The 19,137-nt window shown below is 38.6% G+C and overlaps 1 protein-coding gene across 1 annotated transcript in view; it reads right to left on the bottom strand.

Moving 5' to 3' along the window:
• The window catches only part of Gprk1 (G protein-coupled receptor kinase 1), a 366,678-nt gene that overhangs the window by 236,989 nt on the left and 110,552 nt on the right, over window positions 1-19,137 (bottom strand). Inside the window, exon 7 of the mRNA XM_070214062.1 lies at window positions 3,786-3,837. Coding sequence (XP_070070163.1) covers window positions 3,786-3,837 — 52 coding nt within the window. The remainder of the gene's footprint in view (window positions 1-3,785; window positions 3,838-19,137) is intronic.

Genomic DNA, 19,137 nt, shown 5'->3' with positions numbered 1-19,137 from the left:
AAAAATGACCAAGTTAGCAAATGAAATTGTCACTAACTGTAAAACCTGCGCTAAGGCAAAATACGACCGTCATTCAAAGAAACACGAGCTCGGCGAAACGCCAGCTCAATCTCAGGTGGGAGAAATGCTACACATAGACATTTTCTCCACAGATAAAAAATATTTTCTGACATGCAATGACAAATTTTCAAAGTTTGCAATGGTCCAGCCAATTCCCTCTAGAACCATAGAGGATCTTAAACCGGCTCTGTTACAACTACTTAACGTCTTCCCCGCAGCTAGAGTCATATATTGCGACAATGAGCCATCATTGAACTCGCACACCATTTTGGCCATGCTGGAAAATCACTTCGGCGTTAGCATTTCGAAAGCACCGCCTCTCCACAGCGTCTCGAACGGACAAGTGGAACGCTTCCACAGCACTCTGGTAGAGCTGGCCAGATGTCTTAAAATCGACAAAGGCATCAGCGACACCGTTGAACTGATTTTGCTGGCCACTGCTAAATACAACAAGTCTATCCATTCGGTCATCGACAAGAGGCCAGCCGACGTAGTTGTAACACAATCAAGTGATCCACAGTACGAAATACAGGATAAAATAAAACAGGCCCAGGACAAGCTGAGAAGGTTGGCTGTTCAGGTTGGCGACAAAGTCCTGGTAAAATCCAACAAAAGGCTAGGCAACAAGCTTTCACCTTTATGCGAGGAGAAAACTGTGGAAGCGGACATGGGGACCACGGTCCTCATTAAGGGGAGGGTGGTCCACAAAGACAACCTGAAATAATTTAAATAACCAGAAAAAATGTCTTTTATTTCTGTTTAGCCACTTGGCACAAATTTTTAATTCTTTTCGTAGCCATTGGCCCAACTTTTAATAGTTATAGGCATAGATGGTGAAACATATTTTTTAAGTTTAGGCTAATTTCCGTTGGTGGTAGGCAACCTTGTCAAAAAGCTTTTGAGCGTGGATACCGCTCATCTCCGAGACTTACTTGACTCATTGGGCGTGCACCATAGGGTGGCTAGAAGTTTGGATTTTCTAGGGTCAGCATTAAAGATCGTGGCAGGAACACCAGACGCAGAAGATTTAGAAAAGATCAAATTTACTGAGTTGCAACTTATTAACTCAAACAATAGACAGGTGGAAATTAACAATAGAGTACAAGATCAAATTAATAAGCTTACCGCAACAGTCAACCAAATCCTGAAATCAGCTAAAAATTCACAAATTGACACTGGTCATTTATACGAGACATTGCTTGCTCGGAACAGGATGATCATGATGGAATTGCAGAACTTAATACTTGCGATCACACTTGCAAAAATTAACATGGTTAGTCCAAATATATTAGACCACGCAGACTTAGAGAATGTTTGGCTTGAGGAGCCCACCGACACTCCCATAAGGGACATTTTGTCTGTTGCGTCCGTAAAAGTTCTACAATCCGATAACATTTTACACTTCATCATTAAATTTCCTAAGGTCAAACTAGCATGTAAGAAAATCACAATTTTCCCCGTAGCACACCATAATGTGATGTTACGATTAGTTGGTAATACAGTAGCCGAGTGCAACGGAGAAGTCCACTCGATTAAGAACTGCTCGGTGGCACCAGGAGTCACCTTTTGTCGACTAACGGCGGAGAGCTCGTGCGCAAGAGAGCTACATGCTGGTGGAATAGCGCACTGCGAGACCCAGATAAGTGATCTACATCCAATCAACAACGGAACCAGCGTCTGGGTACATGGAACGCACCTTGTCACATTCGATGAACTCGCCACCGTTAACGAAACCCTGTTCGTAAATCACGATACTGTCCGGAAGAGGACTGCAGGGGTAGCCGATTCGCCCTCTCTAAATATCACCATCAGTCGAAGCACTCTGAGTCTTCCCTACCTTCATCGTTTAAGTGAACGTAACTTGGAATATATTCAGAAGTTCGGAGAAGAAATTAATACCAATCGAACACACATGGTAGCCCTAATCGCAGGAGCAATATTTTGCGCATTGATTTGTGTCGGTCTCACCTATCAGCGACTCACCAGGGCCAGAAGATCAGCGATCCAACAAAGGGAGGTGATTGCCACAATAGGGTCGGCCGAGGGCGGCCTCAATCTTGAGGGGGGAGTAGTTAACTAAAGTCAACCGGACAGAGTCGATGACCGGCTGTCCGAGTAACATGCACCGGCCAAATCGCTGACACAGCATTTGACAGCATTTAGCCGGCAAACACAGCACTTTTGCGTGGCCGCTATGAGTTAGCTTCTGTTAGCTTTAAGTTGACAATTTGTATTCAGTTCTGTTTCATGTCTTAAATAAAGAGCACACGGCTCGTTAACTTTACTCCGGCATTGCCGTCAAACTTATTTACATTCGTCCACTGAGCTTAAGGCCAGGGGCATAGGGGGACAGTTATCCCCTCACCATAATCTTCAGTTGATTCATCGGTGGCCATAATTGCCCAGCAGCCAACCCCCAACCACTCGGAAAAGAGTTACGCAGCGGCTGCCCCCATCCAGTACATCAGCGATTATAGTTCCCAGCAGCCAACCCCAAACCACTCGGAAGAGAGTTACGCAGCGGCTGCCCCCATCCAGTACATCAGCGATTATAGTTGCCAGTTACTCTTCGTCCAGCACATCAGCGATCATAGTTGTCTAGCAGACAGCTATAACCCTGCCTACGACAAGCACCCTGCCGGTGCCCTTACTTACAACAAGCACCCCGCCGGTGCCCCTTTTACCACTGGCCCGTACAGGAGCGGTACCGCCGCCGGGCCAGCCACTAAAAAAGTATAATTTATATAAGCTTTGGCTGGCCGAAGGTAGCTTCCTTTCTTGTTAAAACTAAAATCGTTGTCTTTACTAGTTGGTCTTGCAAATAAAAACATTTTATTTTACCACTTCGTGAAGAATTGAGGAAGTCACGGGATGATATTTTTTTTTATTCGGAAACCGCGTGTATTCCTGCGTACAGAATTTTTATTACTTTTAAATTGTCTTAAAAAATACTTAATTTTAAATTTTAAATTTTTTTAAAATAATTTTCTGAAAGATATAAAGATATCCCACAAAGTTGCATAGCAAATATTAAAATAACTCAAACAAGTCTCAAGTGATGCGTAATTTAAAAATTGGAGCTTAATTATAAAAGGATTTTTTAAAAATTAACTATAAGAGATAAAAAAACCGGTCCTTATATTTCAATCCTCTATCGAAAAAAAAATTGATTTTGAGATTTGACCCGAATTGGCCTGTCACGTTTCACGTGGAATGACCCAAAAGTTAGAGGGCTAGACGGACGGACGCACATGGCTTGATCGAATACAATTTGACATCAACTACATTGCGATAAGCTTCCAACTCAAGTTCGCTCGTTTGTTTACTTTTCACATGTTTAAAAAGCGTAACTCAAATCAACCGAGCTTTAAAATATAGTCAGCAAAATTGGTTTTTCAAATTACTTAGTCAATTACTTACACAAGTTTACAAAACAATTTTTGAAAATACTCCAAGAAGAATAGTAGTTCCTGATAGATTGGCTAGATTTTAAGAATGAAGTCAAACAATTTTTTTATCGGTAAATGTTTTTTAAGATGGTTTTATAAAAAATTTGTTTGGTGTCTCCGTGTTTTATTTTTTATCTCGAGTTGCGTCCAACCAATTGAGCTAATATATAATTTAACTTACAACTATCACCCTTTAACTTTGCACTTATTTATTTTTACCGTAAAGATTCCCAAATGTTAAATATGGTACAAAATAAACAATACTGCAATACTTACTTGTATGTTTAGTTCCAAGTTTTTCCACTGGCAAAACCTAGTAAATTTATCGCTAAAAGAATAAAGAAAAAAAAATTTTTTAATAAAATTTAAAATTTAACTTTTTTGTACCCGGTACTCGTAGACTAAAAGGGTATACCGTATTCGTGCAAAAGTATATAACAGCTAGAAGGAAGATTTTCCGAACCTATAAGGTATATATTTCCACCGTGCAACATTTTTATGGATTTGAAATATAACTGCATTTTGGATTTCAAAACCTGAAAGTACTTATCAGTACGATTTAAATCCCATATGGCGTTATTTTGGCTTAGCTCGCGGTTGAATATTAAAGCGATTTAAACATTTCAATCAAAAATTGGCAATATCTTAAGAGTCGATTGAAATTTTGTGTGCATGAATTCAAGATTTCAATAGGTAATGACTTAATGATTATCAAGAGGACTATTGATGATCAATAAATGGAACCGACATGTTTCGCTGTAGTCTTATTACTTAACTTAGAAAACCAAAAAATCTCATAAAGTGACGCAGCACAGAAGATACTAAAATGGGCGAAGCTGGTACTTCGCATGACAAACTAACAAAAATTCAAATTCAAAGTATGGATGCAATCCGTTCAACAACACCCCGGGCCGCCCTGAAACATGGTTTCTGAATTAGGCAGCACAGTTTATCCCTCCAGTAGACTTCTTAAGCGCGTACAAATCCATCTGGTCCCTGATGTGCCTCCAATACACGGGCTAGTATACAAGATGCGGAAGGGAGATTTGAGTCCTTTACAAGGACTACACTGCCTACTGCGATGTTACGTTACTTGTTCTTCCACTTTTGACGTTGCTAAAGCGATAATAGATAATCCTGGTGCCATCGCTTCCCAAAACTGTGGTATATTGATTGTAAATGCTGCCAGTAGTCTAAGCGATTGATCGGCAAATGAGTCATATCACCCTTTGGAACCGTTGTTAATGGGCGGCCAATTAAAATATGGGCCAGAGACAAGTAGGTGAGGTCAGTGTCAGGTGTGTAGCATAACGGTCTTGAGTTCACCGCTGCACTGACTTGAACTACCAGAGTTTGCATCTGTTCAAAGGTTAGAACGGTTTTTCCAACGACGCGCCTCAAATGTATTTTGACTGATCGTACTGATGACTTCCATTTTCCTCCCCAATGTGGCGAATGGGGACGTATGAAACTCCACTTATTTCCATCATTGGCCAGCGATTGAGTTACAGTGTTGTTCATACACAATGTTCCTAGACATGACCAGCACCAACAAATCAAGCAGTCTCCAAATTGGTAACAGTACCAGGCGCCCAGTTGCATCAACGGCTGGTAAAAAGTACTTATCAGCATATTCCACAAAGTCAAGACCCGCCAAGCAGTCAGCACTTTCTGCAGTGTCAGCCGAACAACTCCGCAATCTGTTACCGTAATCAATTTCACTGACCTTCTCTAAAACACACCTGACTTTGCTATTCTGTCCACTAAACTTCCGCATCTCCAATTAGCATATGAGCATGTACCAACTTCACAATAAATAAGTTATCAATCCATCTTAAAACTCCGGGTCTTACTTTCTGACCTCCGGAAAGAGGACTCGTACTTCCAAAGCGTCTCCGTGCCGACAGTGCTAATTATCACTGTTCCTCCGCAGACCCGTCTGTGTGTTTACACTCGCGTAGGCACAAACAGGTGTCTTGATGCTGCTGCGAAGATAGATGTCGCTGTATCTCATCTAGAGCCCGTTTGGCACCAACAAAATTCGTGCCGTTATCGCTTAAGATTTGCGAACATTATCCACGAAGGGACATGGAACCCGAAGACATGCCAGGAATGTGTCTGTGCCTTAGCAGTGGCCAGTTCCAAATGTATGGCTGATGTTACAAGGCAGACGAAGAGACATATGTAGCCTTTAGTTTTTCTGGGATTGCGCCCTCTCCTTTCCTTGAGGATGAATGGTCCATCGTAGTCGCAGCCTGAGTGCTGGAAAGGAAGAGCCTCCGTTATACGAATCCCTGGTAGATCGGCAATGAATTAGCGCTCGGTGATGTTTCGTGGCGAAAGCACTTTACGCAGTTGTGTACCAGGTTCCTTATTAGGTTACGCGCACCGAAAATCCAATACTTTTAACGCGTAATTACAAACAGAGCAGACACTCCTGGATGTAGGTTTGCTGTGTGTTCGCGTTCCAAAATCATCCTTGTAATGCGGTGAGATTTCGGAAGCAATATGGGGTGTTTGACGTTAGCTGGTAACTACGAGTTGGCCAAGCGTCCTCCAACTCTGGCCTCCTTCGAGTTGGACAAACGGTGAAAGCTTGATCAACTGGGAGCGGCTGCGAAGTGGTTTGTTTTCCGTCAGAAGATTTCGATCCTCCATGAAGCATTTCTGAGCTTCACGCAGGCAAAGTATGCGAGCAGCCTGAATCTCTTCAAAGGTGAGCCTGGCCCCATTTGTCAGCGCTACAAGTTTAATGGTCCTGGTCCTTTGTATGAAGCGTAATGCGTAAGCTACAACGTGGACCAATTTTGTACAGGACGAGACCCGCTAAGTCAACGCTTCGATCGGTGAAAATGAGTCACCTTGCTGAGTGGTTAATGCGGTGGACTTGACTTCTTCCTTGCCATGGTTATTTGAAAGGGAAGAACAGAACTTTGTGCAGCTCAACTTTACCGCAAGCTTTTCTGGATCTTGCAGCCATGAAGGTCCCATCCACCATAAGTCGAAATGGAGAAGGTCTGCAGCAAGCATCCCTCATGTGGCGCAGTCTGCCGGATTCTCCTTCGTGTTTACATGATGCCATGCACTACGCGGCAACGCGTCGAGTATTTCTGAAGTCCTGTTTGCTACAAATGTTTTGAGCTTCGATGATGGATGTGAAAGCCAAGCCAAAACTATGGTTGAATCACACCATGCATGTATTTCAATGTCCTTGTGTTGCAGAGAATCCTTGACAGATAGGATTAGTCTGCTCAGTAGCAAAGCGCCACACAGCTCGAGGCGCGGTAGGGATTGCTGCTTTAGTGGAGCAAATCTGGTTTTTCCTACTATGAGTGAAACCGATACGGTGCCATCTGCTCGCACCACTTTGCTGTAGATGACTGCGGAATATGCCTTGATGGAGGCATCTGAGAAACCATGCAGTTCGATGTGATCGCCATTGTTTTCGACAAATCGTGGCAGGCGTAGTTCTTGAAGTATGTGTAGGTCGTTACGGCATTTGTTCCACCAGTCAGCAATTTTTGGAGGCGACAAAATACCCAGCGGGTCAAAGATCCGTGCCACGTCAGAGAGCACTTGGCACTTGGTGTTGTCCGGATTTGGTGCAAGGCAAACTTTGTAGGATAACGTATACTCTTCTGGATCCCAATGAATGCCAAGAACCTTAGATGTAGGAGTGGATCCTTTTCCTTGTACCTCAATTGTAGAAGTAGCTCGGTCAGCTATACGTGATGAATTGGAAACCCATTTGCCAAGTTCCATGCCTGCACATTTCTTTAATTGGATCAGCTGTTTTTGATTGTGAATTAGCTCTTCCTCTGTATGTGCACCCGTCAGTAGGGCGTCCACATAAAGATCCTTGCAGCGGTGGGAAACTCGTGTTGGTGGTCGTGAGCTTACTGATCCAGGACTCTTACTGCCAAGAATGGTGCACTAGACGTGCCGTATGTTACCGTGGAAAGCTCATAGTGCTTGATAGGTGTACTTTCATCTTCTCTCCAAACAATACGCTGATAGCAACAATGCTTGGCAGCCACCAATGTCGATACATTTTGACAATATCTACGGCAAGACGAACTTGAACATTCTGAAACGCATACAAATCGAGAAGAGGTTTCGAAGAATGATGGGTGCGATGTGTAGAGCATCGTTTAAGGATTTTTCATTCGTATCCTTGAATGAGTCAAATACTACCCCAAGCTTTTGGGTAATTAGGGTAAGAATTTCTCAACTGCGCAAGTGAAATATTAGATTTTCCTCAAACTCGGGACCTCGTATAGTTTGTCTTGGTTATCATCTGTGATTTTTTTGAAATTTTTTGGTGTCCATTTGTGGGCGCTATGAATTTTTGAAGTTAAGAACTTAAAAAATGTTCTCAAACTTCAAATTAGTATATCTCGAGAACGGCTTAGAAGAACAACGTGCAACTTTACACGTTTTTAAATGTGTACTGGGGGAGTTAGAAAATAACTTTCTTAAATTTTTTGTTGTCAAATAAGTATGAAATTTAATTATTTGAAATTTTTTTTAGCGGTTTTGAAAGTCTTCTTCATCCTATAAAATAAACTTAACTATCCAAGATTGTCCATCTCATAACCAACTTAATTTACCCAAAGAAACATTTTTGTTCCTTTTTATCATTTCCAAGATATATATTTTTTTATGCGAATTTAGAAAACCCCTATTTATATTTCCAATGGGTTCAATTCTTACATGTTTAAGCTGAAAGCTTGCACAACTCAATTACTCACTGATATTATGCACATATAAAAATATCATAATTTTACCACCGTCCCATCATATAGCTGCCATACAAATCGATGGATTTTCTTATTGTTAAGAAGGTAGGCTTTAAAAATTTTTTTTACATTTCGATAGGTATAAATCAAATAAAAACACCTCTTAACGAGGTAAAAAACTAGTGACGATCGCACCTTCAACATACAAAAGTTCTGATATCAACATTTGTGACGAAAAATTATTACACTCGTCATTAAATAGACTTTCTAATATTTTCTCATTCGGCCCGCCCTAGCAAACTATTCCAGCCTTTTTCCCTTCACAGGCATTTTCTATTGCAGCGTGCCGAATATACCTTAATGATTAAAAGTTAAGTTTTAAGTTTTTTGACAATTTCTGAATGACAAAAATAAAAAGTCATTTTTTAATCAATTAAAAACTTACAACTAATAAACAATAATTTTAAATTTATTTTATTTATTATTTGCTTTTATTATGTAATTTATTAAACATTTTTAAATATTTTTTTTTAAGTTTTTAAAAAAATTTATTTAATAAAAATAAAAAATTATAAAATTTAATTAATTTTTTTTTTAAATTTAAAAATAAATATTTAAAAATGTTTAATAAATTACATAATATAAGAAAATAATAAATAAAATAAATTTAAAATTATTGTTTATTAAATAGACGGTTAAATAAATAGTTGTAAGTTTTTAATTGATTAAAAAATGACTTTTTACTTTTTGTCATTCAGAAATTGTCAAAAAACTTAAAACTTAACTTTTAATCATTAACATTTGTTAAAGGACTAGTAAACAATGAGAAAACATAAATTCCATTAGGATCCGATAAGAGTGAGAGAGTAGATCTACTTGCTGCGACGTTTTTTCATAGAAAAAAGCCGAGGCCTTGCTAAAACAAATTCGATATTTTAAAAAATAAAAGTGGCTCCAACTTTTTACAAAAACCGATTGTAACTAACAATATGCCGCAAGTATTAAAATAAAAAAAAATTTTTTTTTGTGGGGGCAATAGTTAAAAAATTCTTTTAAATCTTAATTTGTTTTTATTTTTAAGAGATTAAAAAAATTTTTTTTAAAGAAATTTTATTTTGAAAGGAGATGTTTTAGAGGAATTAATGCAAAAGACATGAAGTCAATTGGATTCATATAGCCGGAGATACAGATTTTCAATGAGAGGGTACTTTTTCAAATTTGACAATTTTTGGCACACTTAAAAAAATTCGAACTAGGAAAATAATTTTTTTTCGGTCAAATCCTGATACACGTGTTTACTTATTTTCCGAATAGTACGTGTAAAAAAAGTTTCAGGCAAATCAAAAATGTGAAATTTTTTTTTTTTGGCCAAATCTGTTCGGTTTGTAAAAGAACGGCCCATATATATATATATATAAATAAGTTATCAATCCATCTTAAAACTCCGGGTCTTACTTTCTGACCTCCGGAAAGAGGACTCGTACTTCCAAAGCGTCTCCGTGCCGACAGTGCTAATTATCACTGTTCCTCCGCAGACCCGTCTGTGTGTTTACACTCGCGTAGGCACAAACAGGTGTCTTGATGCTGCTGCGAAGATAGATGTCGCTGTATCTCATCTAGAGCCCGTTTGGCACCAACAAAATTCGTGCCGTTATCGCTTAAGATTTGCGAACATTATCCACGAAGGGACATGGAACCCGAAGACATGCCAGGAATGTGTCTGTGCCTTAGCAGTGGCCAGTTCCAAATGTATGGCTGATGTTACAAGGCAGACGAAGAGACATATGTAGCCTTTAGTTTTTCTGGGATTGCGCCCTCTCCTTTCCTTGAGGATGAATGGTCCATCGTAGTCGCAGCCTGAGTGCTGGAAAGGAAGAGCCTCCGTTATACGAATCCCTGGTAGATCGGCAATGAATTAGCGCTCGGTGATGTTTCGTGGCGAAAGCACTTTACGCAGTTGTGTACCAGGTTCCTTATTAGGTTACGCGCACCGAAAATCCAATACTTTTGACGCGTAATTACAAACAGAGCAGACACTCCTGGATGTAGGTTTGCTGTGTGTTCGCGTTCCAAAATCATCCTTGTAATGCGGTGAGATTTCGGAAGCAATATGGGGTGTTTGACGTTAGCTGGTAACTACGAGTTGGCCAAGCGTCCTCCAACTCGAAGGAGGCCATCCTTGCAGACAAACGGTGAAAGCTTGATCAACTGGGAGCGGCTGCGAAGTGGTTTGTTTTCCGTCAGAAGATTTCGATCCTCCATGAAGCATTTCTGAGCTTCACGCAGGCAAAGTATGCGAGCAGCCTGAATCTCTTCAAAGGTGAGCCTGGCCCCATTTGTCAGCGCTACAAGTTTAATGGTCCTGGTCCTTTGTATGAAGCGTAATGCGTAAGCTACAACGTGGACCAATTTTGTACAGGACGAGACCCGCTAAGTCAACGCTTCGATCGGTGAAAATGAGTCACCTTGCTGAGTGGTTAATGCGGTGGACTTGACTTCTTCCTTGCCATGGTTATTTGAAAGGGAAGAACAGAACTTTGTGCAGCTCAACTTTACCGCAAGCTTTTCTGGATCTTGCAGCCATGAAGGTCCCATCCACCATAAGTCGAAATGGAGAAGGTCTGCAGCAAGCATCCCTCGTGTGGCGCAGTCTGCCGGATTCTCCTTCGTGTTTACATGATGCCATGCACTACGCGGCAACGCGTCGAGTATTTCTGAAGTCCTGTTTGCTACAAATGTTTTGAGCTTCGATGATGGATGTGAAAGCCAAGCCAAAACTATGGTTGAATCAAACCATGCATGTATTTCGATGTTCTTGTGTTGCAGAGAATCCTTGACAGATAGGATTAGTCTGCTCAGTAGCAAAGCGCCACACAGCTCGAGGCGCGGTAGGGATTGCTGCTTTAGTGGAGCAAATCTGGTTTTTCCTACTATGAGTGAAACCGATACGGTGCCATCTGCTCGCACCACTTTGCTGTAGATGACTGCGGAATATGCCTTGATGGAGGCATCTGAGAAACCATGCAGTTCGATGTGATCGCCATTGTTTTCGACAAATCGTGGCAGGCGTAGTTCTTGAAGTATGTGTAGGTCGTTACGGCATTTGTTCCACCAGTCAGCAATTTTTGGAGGCGACAAAATACCCAGCGGGTCAAAGATCCGTGCCACGTCAGAGAGCACTTGGCACTTGGTGTTGTCCGGATTTGGTGCAAGGCAAACTTTGTAGGATAACGTATACTCTTCTGGATCCCAATGAATGCCAAGAACCTTAGATGTAGGAGTGGATCCTTTTCCTTGTACCTCAATTGTAGAAGTAGCTCGGTCAGCTATACGTGATGAATTGGAAACCCATTTGCCAAGTTCCATGCCTGCACATTTCTTTAATTGGATCAGCTGTTTTTGATTGTGTATTAGCTCTTCCTCTGTATGTGCACCCGTCAGTAGGGCGTCCACATAAAGATCCTTGCAGCGGTGAGAAACTCGTGTTGGTGGTCGTGAGCTTACTGATCCAGGACTCTTACTGCCAAGAATGGTGCACTAGACGTGCCGTATGTTACCGTGGAAAGCTCATAGTGCTTGATAGGTGTACTTTCATCTTCTCTCCAAACAATACGCTGATAGCAACAATGCTTGGCAGCCACCAATGTCGATACATTTTGACAATATCTACGGCAAGACGAACTTGAACATTCTGAAACGCATACAAATCGAGAAGAGGTTTCGAAGAATGATGGGTGCGATGTGTAGAGCATCGTTTAAGGATTTTTCATTCGTATCCTTGAATGAGTCAAATACTACCCCAAGCTTTTGGGTAATTAGGGTAAGAATTTCTCAACTGCGCATATGAAATATTAGATTTTCCTCAAACTCGGGACCTCGTAGAGTTTGTCTTGGTTATCATCTGTGATTTTTTTGAAATTTTTTGGTGTCCATTTGTGGGCGCTATGAATTTTTGAAGTTAAGAACTTAAAAAATGTTCTCAAACTTCAAATTAGTATATCTCGAGAACGGCTTAGAAGAACAACGTGCAACTTTACACGTTTTTAAATGTGTACTGGGGGAGTTAGAAAATAACTTTCTTAAATTTTTTGTTGTCAAATAAGTATGAAATTTAATTATTTGAAATTTTTTTTAGCGGTTTTGAAAGTCTTCTTCATCCTATAAAATAAACTTAACTATCCAAGATTGTCCATCTCATAACCAACTTAATTTACCCAAAGAAACATTTTTGTTCCTTTTTATCATTTCCAAGATATATATTTTTTTATGCGAATTTAGAAAAACCCTATTTATATTTCCAATGGGTTCAATTCTTACATGTTTAAGCTGAAAGCTTGCACAACTCAATTACTCACTGATATTATGCACATATAAAAATATCATAATTTTACCACCGTCCCATCATATAGCTGCCATACAAATCGATGGATTTTCTTATTGTTAAGAAGGTAGGCTTTAAAAATTTTTTTTACATTTCGATAGGTATAAATCAAATAAAAACACCTCTTAACGAGGTAAAAAACTAGTGACGATCGCACCTTCAACATACAAAAGTTCTGATATCAACATTTGTGACGAAAAATTATTACACTCGTCATTAAATAGACTTTCTAATATTTTCTCATTCGGCCCGCCCTAGCAAACTATTCCAGCCTTTTTCCCTTCACAGGCATTTTCTATTGCAGCGTGCCGAATATACCTTAATGATTAAAAGTTAAGTTTTAAGTTTTTTGACAATTTCTGACTGACAAAAATAAAAAGTCATTTTTTAATCAATTAAAAACTTACAACTAATAAGCAATAATTTTAAATTTATTTTATTTATTATTTGCTTTTATTATGTAATTTATTAAACATTTTTAAATATTTTTTTTTTAAGTTTTTAAATAAATTTATTTAATAAAAATAAAAAATTATAAAATTTAATTAATTTTTTTTTAAATTTAAAAATAAATATTTAAAAATGTTTAATAAATTACATAATATAAGAAAATAATAAATAAAATAAATTTAAAATTATTGTTTATTAAATAGACGGTTAAATAAATAGTTGTAAGTTTTTAATTGATTAAAAAATGACTTTTTACTTTTTGTCATTCAGAAATTGTCAAAAAACTTAAAACTTAACTTTTAATCATTAACATTTGTTAAAGGACTAGTAAACAATGAGAAAACATAAATTCCATTAGGATCCGATAAGAGTGAGAGAGTTGATCTACTTGCTGCGACGTTTTTTCATAGAAAAAAGCGGAGGCCTTGCTAAAACAAATTCGATATTTTAAAAACTAAAAGTGGCTCCAACTTTTTACAAAAACCGATTGTAACTAACAATATGCCGCAAGTATTAAAATAAAAAAAAATTTTTTTTGTGGGGGCAATAGTTAAAAAATTTTTTTAAATCTTAATTTGTTTTTATTTTTAAGAAATTAAAAAAAATTTTTTTTAAGAAATTTTATTTTGAAAGGAGAGGTTTTAGAGGAATTAATGCAAAAGACATGAAGTCAATTGGATTCATATAGCCGGAGATACAGATTTTCAATGAGAGGGTACTTTTTCAAATTTGACAATTTTTGGCACACTTAAAAAAATTCGAACTAGGAAAATAATTTTTTTTCGGTCAAATCCTGATACACGTGTTTACTTATTTTCCGAATAGTACGTGTAAAAAAAGTTTCAGGCAAATCAAAAATGTGAAATTTTTTTTTGGCCAAATCTGTTCGGTTTGTAAAAGAACGGCCCATATATAGTAGTCGCCTTCGCACACTCTCCTGGTGCGCTTCGTCACTACATGGACTGCCGTCCATAGTGATATACACAACAAAATTGCATTATTATACTTCTCGGAAATCGTTAAAGGTGTGGGCGCCAGACAAATTTTAAAATCGTTAGTGGGCGATTGTGGGCGTTAGAGGGAGCGTGGCGCTCGGCTGAAATAAACTTGCGCTGCGTAGGAAGCCCAAGAAAAATCTCAACCTTCTAGCTTTTGTAGTTTCCGAGATCTCAGCGTTCATACGGACAGACATAAAGACGGACAGACAAACAGACGGACATGGCTATATCGACTCGGCTAGTGACCCTGATCAAGAATATATATACTTCATGGGGTCGGAAACGCTTCCTTTTAGCTGTTACATACTTTTGCACGAATACAATATACACTTTTACTCTACGAGTAACGGGTATAAAAACTGAGTTGCCTGGTTTGAAGCGGCTTCTGTTTAGTGATTTCCATATGCAGTCTGTTCTTCAAGCTTTCTTGGCGGAGGGCAGCACTCAAGACGGCCAAACACCATTTCTACAGCTCTTTTGGCCGCCAAACGCTTAATTTTGATGTGCTTCGCCCTCTAATACTCGCCCCTTGCTATCAATTTCAGATAATCCAGATGACCTCCATGTTTTGACACCTGCCCACCTACTTTTATGTGGCCCTCCTACTACTATCATTGAGCCTGATCTACCCAAGCTCAATGATAACCAGTTGGATGGCTGGCAGGTAACATAACATTTTAAAGAATGCACATTGGGCCAGCGAGCCGATTTTTCAACGAAAATTAAAGTTTTAAAGCTAGGTTATTCAAATTTGGTACGTATGATATTGTCGATGCACATAAAAATATATCTAAGTTTCAGACCGATATGATTACGCCTTCCCCAGCCGCCCATATTAGATAGGTTTCCTCTTATTGATACTTGTACGGTAATAAATAATGCTAGCACTCGTTTAATTCAACAAATGTTTTTAATTCATGTTTTAAACACTTAACCTTAATATTAATAAGTAAAAACAGTGCATTCAAAATGAATATAAATAAGTATTTTATATTTAAAAAAATGTAAAAATTTAAAAATTGTATCCTTTTTTTCCGAGCTTAAGTCGAATTCTTTCAGTTCATCATAAATCCAACTCGAAGCAGTTGCTCATAGGCGATTCGATAAAAATAGTAAGTTAATTACAATTTATCGTTCGTGCACATTCTACCCTTTTTTAACAGTTGCATAACTATTTTTTAAAGTAACCCTTACGTTTACTAATTACGTAAGAGTAACAATTTACTTAGTAGAATTGACAATATTTATGGTTGGGGCCTCTTTGACAATTATTACAGTTGATTTTACCAAGTTTTTTTTTGTGTAGGCTACGAATTCTTATTCTGAAATATTAGAAATTAGTTCGTCACTGACAAGCAAACCGCTCAGTCTTATTTTTTCCTTTCTTCAAATTCAAATTCATGTTACCTACATAAAAACTTCACAAGCCACCCAGCAAACATTGACAAAGAAGGGGAAGACCCCTTCTAAATTGATTGAGGACATCGACGAGAGATGACCTCATACCGGATCATCGTTAAATCGCGACTACACATGTTTATCAAATCGCAATAAGAGAAACAAGTGTTAATTCAACTTTCGTTTATTATCGCATCTGGTTCACCATCATTCTTCCCAACATCAACTATTTCGTTACCAACTACAACCAAACGTTCGACCCATGACTGGTAACTCCAGCGCCTAGTCATTCGCGCATAGGTGTACGACGGCACCTGCAGCGCTCTTTGCTTATCTTTTGTCGCCGTCTTTCTTATACCACTGAAGCTGTCGCTTATCTATTCAGCAACTACTTGTAGGCCTGGATATATATATGAAGAGCTTGGAGCCAAGCTTTATCACTCAGTCCGTTTGCTAAGGTCTAACATGTCCGACATGTCCCCCAAGTGGACAAAAAAAAATTAGATGTACTTTAGCTTAACTTCTAAAGTGGTTGGAATTCGAAATTTTGATTTTGCAGAATTTTAGGTCTTGAAAAGGCCTATTTAGAAATCTAAAAGAAATTTCGATATCCCCCTTAATTTGGGGGCTACATTTAAAATTAACTTTTCGATTTAAAAAATCTAAACCGCTGCTCCGATCAAGATGATTTTTGGCTTAATAGTTATTCTATGGCCCAAATGCTTAAGTTTAATTTTTCAAGTTTTAAACTTTTTTTAAAGTATTTTTAATGAATTTATTTAGAATTTCTAAGTTATTGCGTTGCATTTTGTGGGAGCCTGCCGAGAGAGCGAAACCCAGAGAGCGGATGGCAAGAGAGCGACGGCCGAGAGAGCAGCGGCCAAGAAAACTGTCGATGGGGAGGGGTAGTGCTGTACGGAAGGGGGAGGGGAAAAGGGCAATTAAAGTTAAAATTTGTTCTGATCAACTCCAATTTATTTTTTTTAACTGCCAATTAACCAACTACCCACTAAGCGGGGTGCATTCACCCAGAAAAAAATATGGACTTAAAACCCAAAAAATGGACTTAAACTAAGGTAATATGGACTAATTTTGGACCTAAGGAATCTTAGACTTGTTTTAATGGTGATGGTCTTAAAAAAAGTCCATATTACCCAAAAAATTTAAGCCTTTAGATATTCATCTAAACTTACAAAAGCAGTTAGCCACTCGAAAATTTAATAAGGGCGTAGCCCAGAGGAAACTATGCCAGTTCCCGGTTATTTTGAACCGGGTTCGAGTCCAGTACAAGACATGTTTTATTTTTTTTTTTTACATTTATTTTTTAATTTTATTGTTGTATTTATTTTTTATTGTTATTAGTAAATTAATTTTACAACTGAAAAAAACTTTCAACTCATTTGCACCAGTGGGATTCGAACCGGGGTCCTCTCGCTTCAGGGGCAGACACCTTACCAGTCACACCATCAGACACTGTTAAGTACATGTGTCTAAGCGACACATAAAGTCATTTTTAAAATTTTTTATTAGATAAAAATTATTAAAATATTATGTGTACGCCGCACTCTCTTACTAAGCTAACATCTCATATGGATAAGATAAACATTGTTAATTTAACAGCATAGCTAACATATTTATGACTATTTTTTATATACAGTTGTGATAGATGAAAATATACTGATATATACTGTTGAGAATACTCTTACAAAAATTCAGAACGATCGGAGCATTAGAACCGAAGTTGTAGCTATTTATAGCGCACTACCACTACCTGCACATCGGCCGTTACAAACTTGAAACTTTAAACGCGATTATCTCAGAATCTTGTTTTTTCGAAATTACCTTTGCGGTGAACACGATTACTATAAAACTATTAATCCGATCGACACAAAATTGACCACTTATTTATTATAACAATAGCTAGTCCTTGAACGAAGGATTTAGAGCGTCTTTAATTGCATATTATTTTCCTTTTAGGGATACTTTTCCTAAAAATACATTGAAGCCAAATCATCAAACTTGTGGCTGTCCATACATTAAGTAATTAGCAAATGATTACTGTATGGCAAAAAAAAACTAAATGTATAGTTTTATACGTTTTCGCTATATAAAAAATCAACACAATAAAATTAATTAAACATTTTCTTGAAAATATAAAAACAAATACATATATTATTGTTTATAGACTATTTTTTTTTAATATACTCATATATGGGTAAAATTTTGATAAGTACCAAGATCGTAATATCCTTCCGAATAATAAAAAATTATTTGTTTTTATTTTTTGTTAAAAAAAAAGTTTTTTTGTGTTGTTTATGGGCATGTGCTATTTTTTAGGCAGTGGACTATATTTCACGATTTTAATTCCTTAAAATCTATGGCCTAAAATTGAACATTTATGGCCATTTTTACTATTTTTAAGTCCACAATGGCCTTAAATCACCATTTTAGGCAATGTAGTCCATGTTTCCTTAAATCTAGGAATTTTTTTTTTCTGAGTGTTGTCAACGATTGCCAAATTCTATGATACACTTGTTTTAATAACCCCAATTATCACAAAATGTAAGAATTTTCTGCAATCTCTATGGACGCACTACCATTATCGGTCGTACAGGATTCCGCGATACTAGCATGTCAGCTTATGGAGCGTGTATATAATTGCGATCGGAGACCAATGGAGAATCGAAAGTCCATCTACTCTGTGCCAAGCCAAGGGTAGCTCCATTGAGGGCCTTAACAGTTCCAGGATTAGAACTTTCAGAAGCGCTTTTATTGGCTTAGCCAATCGTAAGCGTCAAGGAAGCCATAAATTTCGATTGCACCTTTCTTTGCTGGTCAAACTCGTCTCTTGTGTTGACGTGGATTCGGAAACCTCCGAGGGAGTTTAACGTTTTTGTATAAGACACACACAAAAAAATGTGCAGAATCGCGAAAATTCAGGAGATGACAAAAGACATGACTTGGCATCACGATCCTACAAACTTGAGTCCGGCCGACGTCGTATCGCGAGGATGTAACCCGAGAGAATTGTTGGAACATTCTCTTTGGGCTAACGGGCCTCCATTCCTTCTGCAAAGTTCGCCGAATTGGCCGTCCCTTCTAGACGCAGTAAAGAATCTATCAGAGCGCCGTTCTGTGGCTCTAATTGGGACCGTTTGCATAGACAGTTTATCACACTTTCGCATTACGGCAAAGGCCGCAAATTCGTCGCCAACGTTATCAAGAAAAGCGTCCTACGTTTCCGAATAAAACCTGTTATTTGGGAGCACGTCATGGGTAGCCTGCCAGCAAATAGAGTGCAGCCCAATTCAGCCTTTCATACCACAGGAGTGGACTATTGTGGGCCATTCTATCATAAGGCAGAGGCCAGAAATAAGGCACCCCACAAGAGCTATATCGCCGTCTATGTCTGCTTTTCCACGAAGGATGCTCATTTGGAGGAGGTGGAGAGGAGATTCATCAGCCTTAGAGGCAGTCCTCGTACCATTTGGAGCGACAATGCTACCAACTTTGTCGGTGCAAAGAGCGAGGTTTTTGAGCGAGCAGCACACAACATCGATATCTTTCGTCTGTTTAGCTGATGGGATCGATTGGAAGTTCATCCTCTCATCGTGCCCCGCTCTTCGGTGGCTTATGGAAGTATGCTGTGAAATCAGCTAAGT

Source organism: Drosophila takahashii, chromosome 2R (assembly GCF_030179915.1).
Source record: "Drosophila takahashii strain IR98-3 E-12201 chromosome 2R, DtakHiC1v2, whole genome shotgun sequence".
Taxonomy (NCBI): Eukaryota; Metazoa; Arthropoda; class Insecta; order Diptera; family Drosophilidae; genus Drosophila; species Drosophila takahashii.
Note: the sequence above shows the minus strand (reverse complement) of the source record. Positions and strands in the feature narration are given on the sequence as shown.